The sequence below is a fragment of the Puntigrus tetrazona genome, chromosome 20 (genome assembly GCF_018831695.1).
Source record: "Puntigrus tetrazona isolate hp1 chromosome 20, ASM1883169v1, whole genome shotgun sequence".
In the NCBI taxonomy this organism is placed as follows: Eukaryota; Metazoa; Chordata; class Actinopteri; order Cypriniformes; family Cyprinidae; genus Puntigrus; species Puntigrus tetrazona.
Genome location: NC_056718.1, coordinates 6,451,953 through 6,472,024, shown reverse-complemented (window position 1 = coordinate 6,472,024; position 20,072 = coordinate 6,451,953). Strand labels below are relative to the sequence as shown.

The 20,072-nt window shown below is 37.6% G+C and overlaps 1 protein-coding gene, 2 long non-coding RNA genes and 1 other non-coding gene across 4 annotated transcripts; 1 reads left to right on the top strand and 3 right to left on the bottom strand.

Annotated features, from left to right (window-relative positions):
- Positions 1-844: 844 nt before the first annotated feature.
- LOC122325298 lies at positions 845-1,455 on the bottom strand. Its single transcript, XR_006247282.1, has 2 exons — positions 1,368-1,455; positions 845-969 (listed from the first exon to the last, which is right to left on the bottom strand). It is a non-coding gene; the product is annotated as an uncharacterized LOC122325298 (long non-coding RNA).
- On the bottom strand, positions 1,060-1,305 carry LOC122325625. The gene has a single exon (XR_006247364.1).
- A 500-nt stretch (positions 1,456-1,955) lies between the features above and the next one.
- Positions 1,956-4,246, top strand: glrx5 (glutaredoxin 5 homolog (S. cerevisiae)). The gene is made up of 2 exons (XM_043220304.1): positions 1,956-2,406; positions 3,748-4,246. The coding sequence occupies exons 1-2, from the start codon at positions 2,109-2,111 to the stop codon at positions 3,918-3,920; spliced, it is 471 nt and encodes a 156-aa protein (XP_043076239.1). The 5' UTR covers positions 1,956-2,108; the 3' UTR covers positions 3,921-4,246.
- Positions 4,247-7,532: 3,286 nt separating this feature from the next.
- On the bottom strand, positions 7,533-10,613 carry LOC122324439. The gene is made up of 2 exons (XR_006247176.1): positions 10,376-10,613; positions 7,533-8,200 (listed from the first exon to the last, which is right to left on the bottom strand). It is a non-coding gene; the product is annotated as an uncharacterized LOC122324439 (long non-coding RNA).
- Positions 10,614-20,072: the final 9,459 nt, after the last annotated feature.

Below are 20,072 nucleotides of genomic sequence, written 5' to 3'. Positions count from 1 at the left end.
TGGAATTAGTCTTTAATAACAAGCAGAGGTTTATGGCCAGGGAACCGTACAAACGTGGCTAAGAACTGTTTAAGTGCCAGACATACGGTACGAAAGGCTCTACACACAGTTGCCTTTCCCACATGCTCCGCATCGCCCACAACGTACAAAAAAAAAAAGGCCAGACGCAAAAAACCTAAGTGCTACGCACAGAATGTTTTCTGTGCCAAGTGCAGAAACGCGGTTTGTCACATTTGTGACACTCGTATAATTTGTGCTTCTATGTCCACAGGATCCTCATCAAAAGGGCACGCCATGCTCGCCAGCCTTCTGAAACGAAGTTACACTGAAACAACCTGCTCCCGAGCAGGTCATCGTCAGAGAGTCAGTTGCTATGGTTACCTCCGATTTTGGAAACCAAAAGTTGAGGTTATCCACGAACTTACCCTTAAACATACCCAGGCTTTCTGGAACACCCCCCTGGTGTGCATTGAGACTAAACAAAGGCACTCATGTTTTAAGATCTGAGCAAGTTTCTTTCAGTAGGAACAGCTCAGAATTACAGCTTAGTCTGGGTCTAACCTTAAATCATGTCTGTGAAACCGGGAGTAAAAAAATAATAAAATAAAATAAATACTAAACTAAAACAGGACACTTTCTGAATGCCAATGTTAAAGTAGTCAAAGTGATTAGCAGGAGGAAAACTAACTACATAAGTCACTCTCAAGCGGTTTGTGTCTCTTGTTGTAAATCACACACATTATACAAACCATTTTGCTTGCCAATTAAATACAGTGGCTAAAACGTACACAAAGTGTGAATAATTTATAGTCCACGCAAACATGACGAAAGTCTATAAAAAGCCTTGCATTAATATTTTTTATTGGGAAGCAATGGGGTTAAGGAAAGGCAAATAAATAAAATATACGGGGTCTATTAAAAAAATGGTGGTGGTGGATTAAGACGACTTCCGGTTGTATCGGAACAAACCTATAGATAGAAAGACAAAACAAAAATGTTAGTCCGAATTGATCAACGAAAGGTTTTGCCCCAGTCTTTCCTGAATGTGCAACAACGTTTAATTGTGGCAATTCAAAGTGTCTGAAAGGCGCGCTTCTCCTGACAGACAATATCCGACTGCCGCTGCTTTACTCTGCCTGTTTTTAGATTGGTAACGGTACGCGACCAACCGTCACCGCCGTGGAAACAGGACGAGACTTGTTGAAAGAATATCGCACGTAAACCTTCAGAATCTAGAGAAGTCACGCCTTTTGCTCCTTCGGTTTTATCTGTGCAGCCTCGATAAGTCTCCAGTCACCGCAGATACAGGAGACACGACCTCGAGACCGCACTGCTATTAGGCATAAACGTACACAAAAGTACCTTACCTCTTACAGACCGTTTACACACTGTTTAAAAAAAACACACGTGGATTTCACGGATCCAAACACGAACTACAGCCGCACTCGCTTAAATAGAGAGAATGAATCATTGAGAATCGGAACAATGATTCGGTCGAACCGTTTCACTAAAATTGTTCATTTATGAGTCCGTTCGAACAATAGTGTGTCTGTTTTGAGTCCTGTTCATATTATATTGGTTTTATATGACTATATTTTTATAGGTCAATTAGACATGCTAAACTGAAAAATTGGTTGGGATATATGACAGTAGAATCACTGAGTTGTTTGTTTGAACCGAAGTTTGAAAAGAACCGATTCGCGGAAATGAGTACGTGCCGGAAGAGAAAAAGCACGCTGTAACCGGATGTAAACGCCTCCGCTACTTACTTCTTACGAGAAAACGAAACAGACGTTTTTAAATTACAGCGGCGGCACGTGTAATAGGAGATAAATTGAATAAAATACTTTACGCTGCTCAAATGCAAGCTGTTAGAGATCAGGATAAAAGCAAATTGCGTAACTTCCATGACTGACGCAGTATTCGACCAATCAGAGAGGGGAAGATAAATACGAAACCCAATAACGTTCGATCTTGGAGTGTTTATACTCGAGGGGGCGGTGCTTGAGTCCCGTGAGTTTCTTCGAGGCGCTGTGGCGTTTGTTAGGCGAAGTGTCAAGCGCACGTAAGCCTCTTTAAATCGTCAGCAAACCCTTCAGACTTGCACGATGAACAGCGTTATTAGATCGGCAGCTCGTTGTCTTCGAGCGAGCGCGTGGCAGTACAGACCAGCGCAGAATAACGGAGAGCTGCTGTCCGGTCGGGCCCGCCTCATGTGCTCCTCCTCAGCGGTGCTGAAGACTCTGGAGGAGATCGTGAAGAAGGACAAAGTGGTGGTCTTCATGAAAGGCACCCCGGCACAGCCTATGTGCGGCTTCAGCAACGCCGTGGTCCAGATCCTCAGGATGCATGGGGTCGACGGCTATGCTTCTTACAACGTGCTGGACGACCAGGATATCAGACAAGGTCAGACGGCGATTGCGGTGTGAAGAGCCTTTGGAGTTTAAACCTGACTCGAGTTTCACATTGACCTGATGCATCCGTTTTTAACGTGACACGTTGTGGGGGCAAACCCAAACAAACGAAAAGTTAATTATTAAGAAACTCAATAATGTCTCATAATAATAATAATAATAAACTTTCGCACAGTTCTCACTATGTCTTAAAAAAAAAAAAAAAAAAACAATAATAAATAACGTCTCCATAATTAGAGTATTTTTTTTTTTTCCTCGTAGCATTTACTTAACATTTCAATAATCAAAATGTCATGATGACATAGTTTACTTTATCATGAAATGTTTTTTATGAATTTATTTTTACTTTAGTTACCGGTACAAGATATTGAGAAATATTAATTGGAAATATGGAATATTAACATACAATTATGAGAAACAATATCATTTGAGGGAAAAGATCTAGTAACATTGAGAACTGGTAATTATTGTATCTTAATAATGACTAAACGGCTCAATTATAACGAGAAGCTTTCGTGTAATAACGCCTTGTTTTTTACATTAAAATTCTTTAGAATAATTTCCTGTTACTTTGAGATGTCAGATCATTGCTTTGTAACAATGTGAAACCGTCCGAGACTGATTAACAAGGATAATATAATTAATACAATTAACATTTTGTAACATCGAAACGTAACAATAGATTATTTCAAAATAAGAGCTATACTGCTAACAGATGTCGAGTCATTATGAGTTTCATAATACTTAGAAACCGACTAAAACCATATAATAATAACTTCTCATTGATATCTCGTGATAATAGTGACGATTACGATGAACAAAACGTTAGTCTTTTCATAAAATGAGACCCTTCCTCATTCTAGTGTCTGGCAGTAATGAAAGTTATTGAGATTTTCTTCCTCATTACTGAATGTGCTCAAGTATTATTAGATGTCTTTATTTTAAGGAGGTTTCCCTTTATTTTCCGATTGCGTTTCTGTGATTAAAAATGGCTTCCGCGGTTCTTATGCACGCAGTGAGAGTGGGTTTTGGTCTGAAACGTGTTAGTGTGCTCAGGACAGTTGGAGTATTTTAACGTCAGCGGCGGCCCGGCCGGCTCTGATTGCCTTTATCAGCGCTGTGCAGCAGGAAGACAGGGGTGTTAACCTGATACGGCCGAGGTCCATTTCCAAACGCCGAAGCCTAGGCTCTGAGGTGCTTGAGTGGAATTTAAAAAAAAGAGAAGCCAATCGTTACGTTGCATGAAATGAATTCCAGAGATTTTTGTATGAGCTAAGCGTGTTGAAACTATATGCTAAATACTGACATGTGTTTCTGTTTTTCCCCCTGAAAGGAATAAAGACTTTATCCAACTGGCCGACGATTCCTCAGGTGTTCTTCAACGGAGAGTTTGTTGGCGGCTGCGACATTCTTCTTCAGATGCATCAGAGCGGAGATCTGGTAGAGGAACTTCAGAAGCTGGGGATCAGATCGGCTCTCCTGGATCAGGAGAAGGAGTCCAAGTAGGAGACTTCGGGATGACTGTCCATCGGGAACCCCCCGAAGGTCGACTCGCGAAGAGTGACTTGACCTGCTGAAGACCAAACTGTCCTCGGATGACTGAAGGAAGTGATGTCGATCCTCCCAGATTCTGAAAAATCACTGTAAAACACTTGACTTAGAGTCGCCGTATTACACATGATGACATTTATATTGCAGTACGCTCGTCTCCGTTTCAGATACTCCAATGTTAGACCGCTGCATATTTAAAATGTTGTATTTTCAGATATATTATAAAATGTATTTTAGGTGTATATCGTTTTTTGTTTGTCAATAAAATATTTTGAAGCACCCGTCGTTTGAACCGGACGCTGCTAGAAGATGTGTGGCGGTAGAAGAAGCTTGTTTGTTTGATAGAGGTTTCCTTCTTCCTCGTTCTGTAACGTGTCCGTCATGTTCTTTCTAGTCGAGGTTATTTTTAAAAGTTGTCTTACCAGAGAGTGACGCTCGACACCTTCGTCCCAGTTACTCGTGTAATGTTCTCTAATCGCGTGGAGCTACATTATTTACTGAACCTTAATGATGTGAGATAAAACACAGGAGCAGGTCGTCTGAGTGAAGAGTTCTTCATATAATCTTCATAGAAGGATTTTGTATTTCAGCTCCTAGCTTCTTACATAGTCCCTGTAGTTATTAAAACAGTGTCAGCGGCTAAATCTGGAAATAGATAAACATTAATTATTTAGATATGAAATTGTGGAATGACGTGTCCGCTAGAGTACAACTTTTTTGTCTAGTGTTTACTGTGTGGTTACTGGTGACGTTTGCAGGTGGTTTTGACATGTTTGACATAGAAATGCAAATTTATGTCATTACGCATTCAAAACATGACTGATGAAAAACTTCGGAAACTTAGGTTATACCTATTAGTTGCTTATTAGCATGCGTATTACTAGAATAGTAGAATATCATTTTGGTGCTAATTAAGCACATATTAGTGCTTTATTTTACTTGACCTTATTCTGCATCCTTAATCATGCCCAGCAAGTTCAGAATTTATTGAGGGGAAAAGTCATAGTTAATAGTTAAAAAAAAAAAAAGACGGTGTTATGTCACAATTATTTAAATTGTAAATTACTATTGTAATTATAAACTCATGCTGACTTAACTTGGTTTTAAAAAAAACAAGGAAATTTTATAATCGTAAGAGGAAAATGATTCATTTTTAAATATTAAGTTAATTTTATTTTATTGCTTACACAAGTCAGTGCATATCATTTGTTTTTACATGTCTATTATTTCTTATGTCTTTAAGTATTATTTTTATTTTTAAGAGGTTTATCATAATATCATTATAATTGTATTCATTTAATTTTTTTTCATATATTGCACAAAAATTTAGATGTATCATTTCAGTATTTTATTACTTGGACAAAAAGTCACTATTAAGACTTTTCTTCTTCTTTTTCTTATTTTTTTTATGACTGCTTTACCAACGACTAATTTGCCTGCATGGTTTCCATGTTCACCATCCTCTAAAAGCCTTCATGTCCCAGCAGTCCTTTGCCTCCCTCTAAGCTGGTTGCCAGGCAACACCATCTTTTCTATTATAGGAGGTATACCGTGAGGAGGGAACGCCACTTTTCTCCGTGTGGATTTGGCTTGCCAACAGAATCAGGTCATTGGTGCCAGCGCCTGAAGAGTGTCTGACACCTCTGCTCTGAAGAAACACAGACAGCTGAGACCTGAGCAGGGAGAAGGTACTACAGCAGCTGTCAGAGCTGCATCTTCAAGACCACCCAGGACTGGAAATCTACAAATGTGCACGGTTTTGATAACAACACCGGTGCCACAACCTCCGAGACCAAATCACTAGCTTGACACTTGTGGCACACAATAGACTGTGCTCACCTGAGTTTTTGGAAGATGATTTTCTGGAAGAAACCTTCGAAGATCTCAGTCACAGCCATAGTCGACGCATACCATGTGAAGATGAACCTAAATACGGGCTGAGAAGGACCAAACCTTGGAGTCCCGAAACATCGTGAGACGAAATATTTTCCAGATCAGACGATTTAAGGCAAGGAACTTTACCAGATGCCGTGTAAAGCACACGATCATGCAAAGTTAAAGCAGTTGAGAGCAAATAGGATGAAATAGCCACTAGGGGTCAGCAGTCTTCCTCACATGCAAGTGTTTTGCAGAATCGGGCCTTTTAAAGGAGACGCTCTCAGTTACTTTAATGCACTTTAGTGTCAGAAAAGATTTCACTTAGTACGTGTTAAATTTGTCTATTAGATTTCATGAAAGCTCTCTATTTGATCTGTCGTTTTCCTCTCGGTGTGAAAGGGATCTTTCTCTCTCACGCAGACTCTGATCCGCCAGGCGAAAATGCTGAACTATGCCATCACGCACCAAAGCCGGAGAGCGGGGAAGAGTCCATCCCGGCCTTTCTGGGGATCGTCGGAACCATCCTCAACCTACTTGTAATTATTTTTGTCTACATCTATACTTCTGTCTGGCTAGACTAGACAAGCGTGGCCGAACACAGGGGGAAGGTTTACTTCCCAGACACTGGATTAAAGATGAGATGTAAATAAAGCACATGCTAGAATCTGGCTTTTGAATACATTTAGTTTAAATGTAAAGGTTCTCCTCGTGTTTAGAATTTAAACATTAGCTGAGTGCAGTTATTTATGATCAAATTATGTCCATCATGTTCTCTATCAAATTTGTTCAGAAGAACTGCTCTGTATATTTACTGATTTGGTATTAATTGTAATTCTAACTCTTAAAACGGATTTTTTTTTTAAATACATATAGAGTATAAGTAGACTGTTTGATTATTATCTGCTAACTCTTTATTGTGATGATCTATTCTACTGACGATAGGTAGCTTTTCAAGAACATGTCAGCTTATTCTAACCCTAACCAGTCTACTAATACTCTACTAGCACTCTCACGACCAGCTCAGTCATGCCTTTAAACATTTAAACCTCTTAGCTTCAAAACAGACCTAACCAGAATATGCTGTTTATTTGATTTTTTTAACAGTGAAGCCAAAAATATGAATTTTCTGAAAGTAACTCAAGTTGTTCTAAATCTGCATAAATTGTATAAAGCTGTTAAACACAAAAGAAAACGTTCACCTAAAAAAAGTAATTGCTACCATATTAGTTAAAGTGCATGCTAAAAAAGAAAATATAAAGTATAATTTTATAATAGGACATATAAAACTGCCATAATTGTTATCAAAAGTTGTATTGACAGACTCAGGGTGAGACGAACTCTACAGTTTTAGTAAGAACATGTTATAACCTCGTTTTAATAATATATTTGTAGCTTGTTTTTATTTTATTGTGACGCATCGATTAACCTTAGATGTCAGCTGTACTTCGGTTGGTTCATAATTAAGACTAAGTCCAAACACGCACAATAACACGCAGATATAGGACATTTATTTGTTTGTTCCTTCATTCATTCAGGGTTAAGATTACGTCTTAAACCTGAGATTTGGGATTTGATTTTCATGTACGATTAGAATAGGATCCTTGCTTTAATTTTCAATGCCGCAAGGTGCGATGCAATAAAAATGCAATAAAAAAATGTTAGTCATGCTTTCTATAGAGCACACACATAACTTTTTATTTATTTATTTAATTTTTCAAAAAATGAATGCGTAAACTATTTGATCTTATTAGATAAGGTGTTGCTGAAATATATTCTACAGGAGCAAAACTATCTCGACTGTTTTTCACCTCATTTCTTTTCCACTGAATAAAAGACACAAGAGTAGTAGTTTGAGATCTTGGGTACGTTTGTTGGATAAAAGAGATTTTCTGTATTTGGAGGACATTTAACAAAATGTTAACAAAAACTGCCATTTTTTGTCAATAGCTACCTTGAACCGTTCCATACCCTGTTGTAAACAGAAATAGTTAATTTGCACAAAAGCAGAAAAATACTAATAACAATAAATTACCCACCCACCTCCGCTATAGCTAATGTACAACATTTTAATGTAAGGAGTAGCCATCTGTTAATCTTTCTTGAGTGTGATATTTCTCTGAGCATCTGTTATCTCCGATATACAAAAGGAATAAGAGAGAAGCTAGCGGTCTGCTACGCCGACTTCCTCCCCTGTGGGAATCAGGCAGCTGGGCATCAGCGCTCACTGGGTTAATTAAAAGAGATGTGACATCGTCTTTGCATTAACGTATCCCTGCTGCTCTTTATCATTGAGATGCATCAAGCCCTGGAGCCGAACGACGGAAACGCGAGCGGTCTGGTGACAAACCTTCAACGGCCTGAGAAATCCAGAGAGAAAGAGAAGGAGGTGGCGGAGGAAGAAAGAAAACATGGGTGGGAGAGAAAGAGAGAGAGAGAGAGCAAACATTGGGTTACGTAAACTGCCCCTTCGTCTCATTTTACTTCTAATATTTGTGATATCTGACAAACGTTACTGTAAAATGACATGTCATAGACGTGTGGAAAACTACAAAGGGGAAACTATTACATTACAAACTGAACTAATACGCATGGCTGTGTTATATAAGCAAGCATGCATTTAACCAGACATGATCATTTTAATCAGTTTAATAATTCTGGTTCTCATTCTACTTAACAAAAGTAATTCCTTCACAGTTCTTTCAGCTGTCATACGCGTTGGACCTGCGATTCTTAAATGGCATGTGTGGTGCGCAGAAAGAATGACGAAACTTAAAAGCGTATCCCTCATTTTCTCTACCGAGTTGGCAACTTTATTTTTAGCGTGGGATGAAATGCAACATTAAGAGCAGTATTTTTGGTTTTCTTTGAAAATGGCCAATACTGCTCGTTACACATCCTCCAGTGCAACATAAGAGACCGGCACTTGCTAGGACTGCTAAAAACATTGTAAATATTAATAGTGAGGCTGAGGAGGCTAATCACCATATTAAAGGAATAGTTCACCCAAAAATGTAAATTCAAAATGCAAAAATTTTATTCACCCCGAAGCCGTCCTAGGTGTATATGACTTTTTAAAAAAATTTATCCTGGCTCTTTCAAGCTTGGTAATGCGGATTTGAAGCTCTTTATCTGGGATATATCTGCAACAAATATACTTTAAGTCGTTCATTTATATTTGGTGTACAACGTGTATAGTCATAGGTCAGCTAAGAAGCGGAAACTCAGCATTTTGTGGAAAATAACATGAGTCGGTTATTTACGTTATAATTTTAAAACTAGAAATATGTTTGTTACAAAAACGCATCGATCTGCTTCATAGGACGTGTGATAACCCTCCGAATGCGTGTAGTTTAGTTTTACGTCGCAGTGCTTGCGGATCTATCCGATCCGTCTGAAAGGAAAAAGTCATATGCACCTAGGATGGCTTCGTAGTGAGTAAAATATGGGGTAATTTTCATTTTGGGGTGAACTATTCCTTTAAAGCAGATCTGCCCTGAGTTATTACGCTGAGATGTTCAGCTCAAAACCTTCCCAGCGACTCAGATCAAAAGGAAGATGCTGATTAATAGTGTGAAGTCATCCATCAAAGCCTTCTGCTGAGGGAATCCCACAGTGTTGCAATATCGTCGGTACTCCTCCGATTACTCATGTAGAGGTTTTTAAGGATTCACCCAAAAGATGAAAGTGATGATGTCATTATTTAAACCCGGTGATTCCAAACCCGTGGCATTTCTGTTTCCATTAAGCACAAAATTAGAAGCTATCAAGAATATTTGCATAATCTTCATACTCTTTACTTACTGTAAAGGCCGTCCACTAACGGTAAGTTTATGATGGGAATCCAAGAGCAGTTTATTAAACAAAAGTGATATCCAATATCAGACTCAGCTAGACTTCAACATACTAGACCTGACTTAAACACTCACTCACAGCAGGATAACTACATATAAAACACAACAAGATGCAAAAGGCAACAAAATGGGCTACTTATAGCATAAGTGACACATGACAAGAAGCAACCAATGGGAACAAGACACATGACTAAAACAACCAATCAGAATTTGACACGCTGGCCGTTTCTCGGACATCGCATTTATAGGCTGCATACATCATATAGAAGATCTTATTTGAGAATATAAATGGTTATAAATTTGACCATTATTCTTAGTAGAGCGTAAATTGTTGTAATACGATTATGACCATAAATATATGCTCAGTTAACTGAAATGAACCAGGCTTGATGCCATATACATGCATATATATGTGATATACAAATTTCAAAATAAAAGAACAGACCTCGCATTTACTTACTTGTTATTTATTACTCATTAAATATGATTCCATTCACTTTGATTGCATGGAAAACAGCAGCTTGAACATTCTTCAGAATATCTCATTTTGTGTTCCATTGGATAATATTAAAAGCTTCGGTTTTATTTTTCACAGGTTTTGTCCCCAATTTTCAATTCTGCATCCCTTAGTGTAGTAGTTTCAACAATTTACAATGACAGCCCTGGTCTCCATTCACTTACTTTTGAAGGGAAAACAGCAGCATGGACATTCTTCAGAATATCTCCTTTTGCGTTCCATGGTGAATACGAAACGCCTCAAACGTCTCGAGATCACGTCCGTGGTCAAAGACTCGTCTTGCACTCAGCCTCATAGCTAACGGTATTCTCCAGACATTAATGATTTTAAATTCTCCACAAAGTATGAACATGCTCAATTGCTCATGTTCCCGTCTTCATCATTTTCAATTAGGAGCGACCTCCCCAGCCCTGAAGGGCCCTGGAAGTGAATAGCGTCCATTATCTTCCACTTCTTCCACTCAAACGATCATTTCCACGTGAAAAATACACAGTTCATTTTTTATGACGCAGAATAAATGAACATCCGAAGTCGAATGCCTCCGAAAATTTGCATTCAAATTAGATCACGCCCCCACACGCACCACGTGAGCAACGGCTCTGCTCTCTGTCCTGTCCTACTTCCCCGGTACTGTCATCATCGTAGACTCCATCTGTTCATCTGCCGGCGAGAGAGATTTGGCATTAAGATTCATCTGTGAGCCCAAGTTATAAATCACATCTTGACTGGATGATAGCAAGCAATTAGCAGCCAACAATGTGTGTATGTCAGCGCTTGGTTATGAAAAGAAAAATACTAAAAAAAGAAAGGTACAAAAGGCTGTAATTTGGATCTTTGGCACAGAGGCTTAAAGGTGAAGTGTGTAATTATTCACGTTCTTGTGTTCAAGTTAATTATTTTGATACGTGAGATGTTTGAACGATCATGTAATTATTTGAGCATCCTGATTGCTGAACGTTGATTCAGCCAATGGGGTGAGTTTAGGGTATGTCTGACCAACAGCATGCAAAGGGATGAGCGTTCAAGATGTTTGCAACTAGCATTTAGTGCCACTAGTGAGGCAAAACACATTTCGTCCTTTAAAGGTTAATGGAGTAACTTTAATAAGTTTTATAAAGTGTTTTGAAACATTTTTGAAAACTTGTGAAGGAGGATGGTTCATCTAGTTTATCTGTTTGTTCTCAAGAGAAAGAGCAACAATCAATAGAAACCCATTTGATTTTAAAGTGCTTTTACACAAATATATAAACAAATAAAATAAAGTCTTTTTAAATCCATTATGGTGGAATGACTTTCACTGAATAAACCACTAGATTTTACTTTACATGAGTGCTTGATTATAAATTCTAACTGATGAATATTTATATATATATGTGTGTGTGTGTGTGTGTGTGTGTGTGTGTGTGTGTTTTTAAATTTCTCTTTGCTCTCTTTCTCACTTTGTTCTTTATTTTGTGACAGATTAAACATACTTCACAAAACAATTTGCATAATTATTATTATAATTTTTGTTTGAATGAAATGAAAAATCAAATCACAGCAGAACATAGAGAACATAACAAATGTTTAAACAGAGAAATTGTTAAACATTTTACCCACTACATGAGCTCATTTCAAATGTGATGCCCGATACAGGTCTCAAAAATTTGGCACAGCGACAAAAAAGGCCTTACAATAAAGATTCAACTGGGAGAACATCTAGCACTAAATTTTAAGTTATAAATTAACAGTGACATCAGTAACATGAATAGAAATAAAAGAAATGTCAGCCTGTGAATGAGTGCGTAAATTTATTGTGGAATACTTTAAAAACAATGTTCCACAACATCAAACTGCAAAGGTTTTGAAACTCTCATCATCTACAGTGCATAACATCATCAAAAGACGTTACTAAATGGGCCCAGGAATACTTCCAGAAACCGCTGTCTGTAAACACAATCCGCTGAGCCATCTGCAGATACTAACTAAAGCTCTATCACGCAAAAAGGAAGGCATGTGCGAACATGGTCCAGATTGGGCCAAGGCTCATTTGAAATGGATTGTTTAAAGTAGAAAAGTGTTCTATCATCAGACAAATAAAAAAAAAAAAACATTCTTGTTGGATGTCACAGACGCAATGTCCCCCGGGCTAAAGAGAAGGGAGACCTTCCAGCGTGTTATCAGCGTTCATCCAGCATGTTCATCCAGAACTGGATGGCACAGCGACTGATGTTTTTATAGACTCGTTATAATGATTGACAGAACTAAATGATAAGGATCCTCCCAAACCTGCATTTGGAAATTCATTTATTGCACTTTGTCATTCTTCTAGTTTTTTTTCAGAAGTGGCCAATGAATCGGAAGTCCAGCACACTCATAGATTACTTCCCCGCTTTCAAAATAAGGTGAATACTGTACTGAAATGGTTCCATATTTACTTGCTAAGAAATTTAGTAGCTGTTGTTTTTACTCAGACGTTGATTTTCGCGATATTTAGCTACGTGTTGCTTTCTAAGGGGTTAGGGTAAGACACAGGCCATGGATTTCTTTACAGCAGATTTTGTTGACAGGCTTTTCTCACAGCATATGGAGCGAATCTGCAGCTGAGCATATTTGCTGTTGACAGTTTTCTTTGCCTTTTGATGTTCAGTGTTTATGGCTTCTATAAGCCTCACTGTCCTTAGGGACTTGACCGTATTGTGACAGACTCAGGTCATATTGACCTTCGTTCTTCCCACCATCCGAGATGGCAAAAGCCATAGACGAGGGGAATAATAGGCTGCTGTATGAATTTAGTTAGTTAAATTGAACTCAATTCAATTCAGATTTCAATAAATGGTTCATTTGTGTTTATTCGTGTGGTTTAGAGAGAGAATTAATCCTGCTGGTTAGAGCTAATTGCGTATAATGGAGCATACGGTTTGTCCCAGACCCTCTTTGGTTGCTTAAAATTCAGCTGAATCACACAAGAAATGTCAGGCGGACACCTCGAGTTTGGACGTGTCTACTGTACTGAGAGGAAGCAGTAAAGGTCAAGTCGCTATGTGATTAGCCATTTAACTATAATACATTGTGGCAGACGCATTTACTCGCTCAAGCCTTATTGAACGAAAATGCAGATTTTCTTAAATAGGTCATTCTGTTTTTAATATGCATCTTATTCAGTACGTTTCTCTAGATGCGGGTGGGAAGGTGGGAATAAGTTTTATCACCTCTAGCTATAGTGATTTTTAATTTGGTTTCCTGAAGCTGTGGCTTTGCATATAAAGGGACACAGCTGTGGTGAGGTAAATTGCTGTATATTTCCTCATTAAGGTTCAACAAATGCTCATTAGTCCTTCCTCACAGTCAGGGAGACAAATCTGACACTTATTTAAAACTTCCTCAAGGTTGCCTTTTCTCTTTTTGCATGCTTTGTCTAAAATAATTGTAGAGGTAATCTTATTCGAGTGCAAAAACGTCATGCAGATTCAAATGGACGTATGAATTTGAAGAAATATATTAATTTTGGTTACATTTCTATATAATATAATGTATTATATAATATATAATCCCATATTTTATTTATTTTATATTTTTTATTTTATTAAGGAAGCCCGTTTCAGAGACAAAGGCTTTCCAATAACTGTGTGCTGTTACTATGGATACAGTGAGCCCAGACAAATATAATGGCAAATCAAAGTGACAAGACTTTCAGATGAACCCCGGTAGAAGCCTGCCTTAAACCTAGGCAGAGGAACTAACATGACAAAACATTAAAAATGACTTTCATTTGCATACGGCAGTCATATTTAAAATTGACTTTAAAGTTTAGACGTTGTAGCTTTGTTTCAGATTGTGGAAATACGCTAAATACAAAACAACATTTGTACAGTCCCTCTGGATGGATGTTCTAGAAATGTCGTTATCTGTAATGAAGCAGTTCAGATCACATCGAGTAAATCATTCTGACCTTTAAAACCCCCAAAATTAATTTTGACTCAGCATGTGTTCGGCCCCATCTATTCACTCAATAGCGTCAGCGTCTCGTCTGCTTTATGTAAGGGGAGTGTCTATATTCAAAGAGGTGCTGACCTTCATCAGATGAAGAGGGCGGACAGATGCCCATTAAACTGATTGAAGATCAAGGGAGATGTGATCTTCATACAGTATGTAGATGGAGATGCAGAAAATGCGAAAATACAACAGCTTGAATTATGATGACAAATTTTTGCCCTATAATACTTCCTGAACCTTTACTTGTGTCCTTCTGTTATGTCCTTCATAATCAATATTAAAAGTATTTAGTTTGAGATTCTGGTAAAAGGAAGCTTTCGTGATTCTTATTCTTTAATAGAAATGCTTCTGTATTTTTCATTTAATGATGCACCAAATGTAAAAGATATAGACAAGAGGCAAGACAATTCAGCACTCAGATTTTAATTCCATTAATAATAGCTGAAGTGGTGATGCACTGTCCTGCTGAAATAAACAACGCCTTCCCTGAAACAGACATCATCTGGAGGGGAGCACATGTTTCTCTAAAACCTTTTATATACCTTTCAGCATTCATAGTGTCTTCTAAAGCATGCAAGCTGCCCGTACCATACGTATTTATGCACCCCCATACCATCAGAGATGCTGGCTATCGAGCTGAAGACTGATAACACACTGGAAGGTCTCCCTCCTCTTCAGTCCGGAGGACACAGTGTATGTGATTTCCAACAAGAATGCCAAATTTGGACTTTTTTACTTTAAAACAGCCCAATTTAATGAGCCTTGGCTAGCAGTACATGACAGCCCTTGTCCACATATGGCTTCCTTTTTGCATGATAGAGTAGTATCTGCAGATGGCACAGCAGTTTACCAATAGTGGTTTCTGGAAGTATTCCTGGGCCCATTTAGTAATGTCAATGACAGTATCATGTGGATGAGTGATGTAGTGTTTTCTGAAGGGCATCCAACAAAGGTCTTTGGCCTTGTCCCTGAAATTTCAAAGTTTTCTCTGAATCTTTTGATGATGTTAATCAAATCATTTTGGAGACCTAGAGCAGTCAGCAAATGTGAAATGAGCTCATTTAGAGGATAAAGGTGCAAGAAAATGATCAGTTTGTTATGTTCTCTAACGTCACATCTTCCTGTTTTGCTATTTTAATGCCATTGTGTTTTCATGTGGGCTGTAAGTAAATCATTGAAAGAGCGCAGAGCAAAGGGATGTCTCTTGACCCCTTTATATAAATTGCTTTATATAAAATGTTTCCTACAATAAATTTTGAAACGACAACAGCTGAGTTTGCCCGAGGTAACCACACAGCCCCAATCAACATTACCTTCTCTACTTCCATTATGGCTGGGCTTCTCCCAGCATGCATTAGTACAGGATCACTCCTGAATTAGGTCGAGTGAGGAATGCATACGTCTTTGTTGATGTAACGGCACAGAGACGGATTACTATACTTTACTGGGAGCAGCTGCTATCAGACTGTAAAGGGAAAAAGAATTCTGTTATTTAACGAAGAGCCAACCGGAGCAGAAAATCAGCTCCGTGGAGGACTAACAGACTCGTGACCTTTATGTGCATTTACTGTGTTTGTTTAGTTGGTGGAAAGGAAGAGCCTGCCTGTCTCTCCCATGAAATCCCATTCAGTTTGAAACAATAACACATTGCTTCCGCTTTCATTTTTGGTCTCCTATTTGGAGTGCACCATTTTCCAACTATCTTTGAATTAGAATCGCTCTGAAAAAAAAAAAATCAACCATATACACAATGAATAAAAAAAAAATTATAATAAGTTTGGGCTTTTTCCCCTCTGTCTGTGGGATCAATAAGTACAAAGCAAAGGTTGCTTTAAAAGCATGCTTCATTTCTAATGCTCATGCAATTTAATATCTCAGCAGTGTATGAAAGTGCACAGAAGATCATAAAAATAGGTTGAACCATCATTTCTGATTTTTATATCTGTCACAGACTTAGAGCTTGTTTCAAAAGGCACTGAAGTATAAAGTTAAATAAAATATTAGCATCAAAAGTATATAAAAAATGTAAAAAGATGTAAAGTTGCTGTTTATTATTATTATTAGTTAAAAGTTATTACAATTATATTGTTAAAAAAATAAAAGGTACACCCGTTTAACATGCTCTGATGACTGATAAACCAAACAAAACTGCTGATGTTAAGTTTATATTTAACATAAGTTCACACATGAACTATATAAGCATAAATAAAATACAGTTAAAAGTTTTGTTATTTTATTTATGTATAATATTATGCATTAACTTTTAATAAATGTGAAATGCTTAAACATTTAAAGTTGCAGTTGTGAAATTAAAAATGACAAATGTTCACATTTGTAAGATTTAGTGTAGAAAAGCACATTTGCGAGACTTCAAGACACGTTACAATGAAGTGGCATTTGTAATTCAAAGTCAGAAGTTGTTTCTGTAAAATTTTGTCACGTTTTGTTATCGTAAAGTCACATCTGTGTAGTAGTGAAGTAGTGCTAGCAACATCAGGGTTACGAACTTACAAGATTTAGAAAATGTAAAGTTGCTAAATTATTGTACTAGCAACATCATGGTCATATTTAGTTAATTCAAAGTATGCAAGCCACATGAAAAAATGTTTTTGAACCATTTAGTAGAGTAAGTAGTATATATATATATATATATATATATATATATATATATATATATATATATATATATATATATATATATATATATTTATATATATTTCCACAGCAGCTATTTACCACAAGTTATTCAAGCACTTTACAATAGTATGGCTCAAAAACTCAACTATAAAGTACTTTTTCATGTGGGCTGATGCAACATATACCTTTAATGCAATGCATTTTTTTCTTTTTTTTTGTATTCATCATCCTTTCCTGCTTGCTACGGATACGAACACGCAGAAAATCAACAGACATGTTCAACGTTTTCAGTTTTACTTTTCAAAGTGTTTCCCACGTCAGCTGTCGGCATCGGTTGGTGATTGGCTTTACCAACTGAACATGTTCAAGTGCTGTTTTTCAGATCATTTATGTTCCATAATCTGGAGACTAGAGTCTGTCAGCCTCGAGCTGCTTTAGATAAAAGTGTTCCCGCTTAGGATGTAATGTCGCGTCTGAGAGACATAAAGCCACATTGCATCATTTTTCCATAAAAAAAATAAATAACTGATAAACAAGGGGCAGAAAGTTTTAAATCGGGTCATGGAGAGAACATTTACAAACACCAGAGGGATGATATATATATATATATATATATATATATATATATATATATATATATATTCAAGAGTTTGGAGAGGACAATAGCTCATCTCCACCTTCCCAACTCTGTAAATAAAAGTAACATTTGGAATTGTATGAAAAAAGAAGTAAATCAGAATGAATCAAGTCTAAAGAATCCCGTTTATATGCATGTGTGTATAAAGTGTATCAGAAAACTGGTGCAGAAACAGGTAGTCGCTATTCCAATAGCCTAGGGCGTCTGTTTGGCATGTTTTTGTTTTTGTCTAAGCGCTCAATTCACTGTGCTTTGTTTTTCACACTTAATAGTCATAATGCACATCAAGAACTTTATGACCTACAACGCAATCACACCAGCGATTGGCTGGAGGGTGAATCGCGAGAAGGATGCAGTCAAAGTCATATTTGTTTCCATTCTCAGTTGTTTAAAATTAGCTAGCTTCTATTTTAAATATATAATATAATATAACGTAATATAGGCCTGCAACGTAGCATTAGACCTACCCACCTACTCAGATAACACTAATGAGCAAAATTGTCCCCAAAGAATTCGTTCTTGGAGGTCTGTTGCTATGAGACAGACATTTAACCAGAAAATGCGGCCTAACCTTTATCGATGGCTTAAGGGATTTCCGGTTTAGACATTAATAATTGATGCGCTGTGACCTGTTATTGTGAGGACAGTTGCTGTGGGCGTCACGGCGCCTCCGACTCTCAGCTCAGATGTTTCAGCTCAAGCATTTATTTCTCTGGATGGATACGACTACCTCTTCTTTTTTCCTCGGTTGCACCGCGGGGCGCATTATGTAACTGTTTTGCAAGCGGATCCATCATTGTCTTTTTTTTTTCCCAGCGTGCTGCTCTGACAGAGTTTGTCTGGGAGTTCAACAACTGTCTGCTCTGATAAACTTTCTCCATCTCGGTGTGATTGTTTGTTTGTGTGTGTTGTATTGTGGTGCTAAACAGAAATCACTCTGGGGGGATTTGCCATCCATCAATATGCATTGTCATAATATAGAAAATTGCTTTGGTGTCTAATGGGGTTGTGTATTAAGTAAAGATTCGCGGTGAAGTTGTTTTCTTAACACACTTTCGCCTTAGCTGTGTTTCAGACATTTGGGTATAATTACCGTTCTGATATGAAAAGTGGACCTATTGAGTTGACAGGACACCTTTGTGAAACACAGTAAACTTAAGCATATAAAAAAAATCCTATTAAAAAAGCTCTTATTATGGAAATAATGTACTTTAAAGAGCACCTGTTATGCAAATTTCAGCTGTACATGGTGTTTGAACATACAGTAAAATATCCATCAGAGAATTGCCATGACTAAAATTATTTTAGGCAACACAAAACAAGAATAAGATCAGCGGTTCAACACACTTAAATTAAAATGCTACTTCTATATGCATTTTTTTTAAAATTCCTAAAATGCTTGTTAAATGAGTTTAAATATATATCGTAAACTATGCTGTATTCACCCAAATTAATTCCATTTGTTTTGCATTTTGTCCATTGGTGTTCTTGCTTAATAATAAATATTCATATTTTGGTTATTTTGATTATTATTACTACATTAATTCTCTGTGTGATTAAATCAGATCAACCCGACACGGCGAGTAAAAATGTTTAACATCACCAGTTCGGTCAAAATAACCCAGCATGTGTCCAATATTTACCCAAACATATTCCCACATTTTGTTATTGTGCTGTTACCAGTGCTCTTTAAAATATCTTCTTCTTCAACACAAGACAGAGACCCATTCAGGTTTATTAAGTGGAGGCTGAGCAAACAATGGCAGCATTACATTTTTCAAAAGCGAGCACATCTAATCTGTGTTTTCATCACACATCAATGGGTTGTTAAAGGGCGATGCTAAACGCATCCTGAACTCCGTGGTCAAATGTGTGAGGGTTCATCAAGAGTACACCGGTTCTGTCCTCTAAACCCCATTAACCCGGCAGTAGGGTGTCATTTTTGTGCTCACAGACCAGAATGGCGATTACCGTTCGCATTTGCAATTCAGATTATTGTCGTGCACAAAAGAGAGAGTGTGGCAGTTCAATATCTTCCGTTAACAGATTGTGGATACGTGTGTCAAGTATCGACTCTGTTTCACCTCAACACCATCAGCTCCCCAGAAGTGTTTGTGACTAGAATCTTGAATTACGTAAAAAAGCTGTTTATTTATGTGATATCTCAACTTCATCTATAGGTTAGATTAAGATTATGGTTTTTAATAATCTTTGCTTGAGCGCCTATCGCCTTATTTACTATCAGGTATAGTCCAAGAGAAACTCTGTGTGTGTGTGTGTGTGTGTGTGTGTGTGTGTGTGTGTGTGTGTGTGTGTGTGTGTGTGTGTGTGTTTGTTTCACAACTCCACGTTCTGAATCCGCACCAGCAAGACGACGCCAACACCGATTTTTCCAATAATAGCAACAGTCCATCTCCAGAAATGATGGCCAAGACAGCTGAACTTGATTTTAATGTCAGCTTCTTTGAACCTTAAATCTAATGAATGAGAAACTAGGCTTTTTTTCCAAGCCAGTATCCTCAACAGCAGCAATATCTCACCCCTTGCTGATCATCTGCTAAAACCAATGAGGTTTCATCACAATTGTATTTTACGGCAGCCTATTGTTCATA

What these genes read in the sequence shown, in the direction of transcription:
- glrx5 (XM_043220304.1), top strand. Translation starts at nt 2,109, where the DNA reads ATGAACAGCGTTATTAGATCGGCAGCTCGTTGTCTTCGAGCGAGCGCG. An exon ending in CGACCAGGATATCAGACAAG is followed by an intron (nt 2,407 to 3,747) that starts GTCAGACGGCGA and finishes TCCCCCTGAAAG; the next exon opens with GAATAAAGACTTTATCCAAC.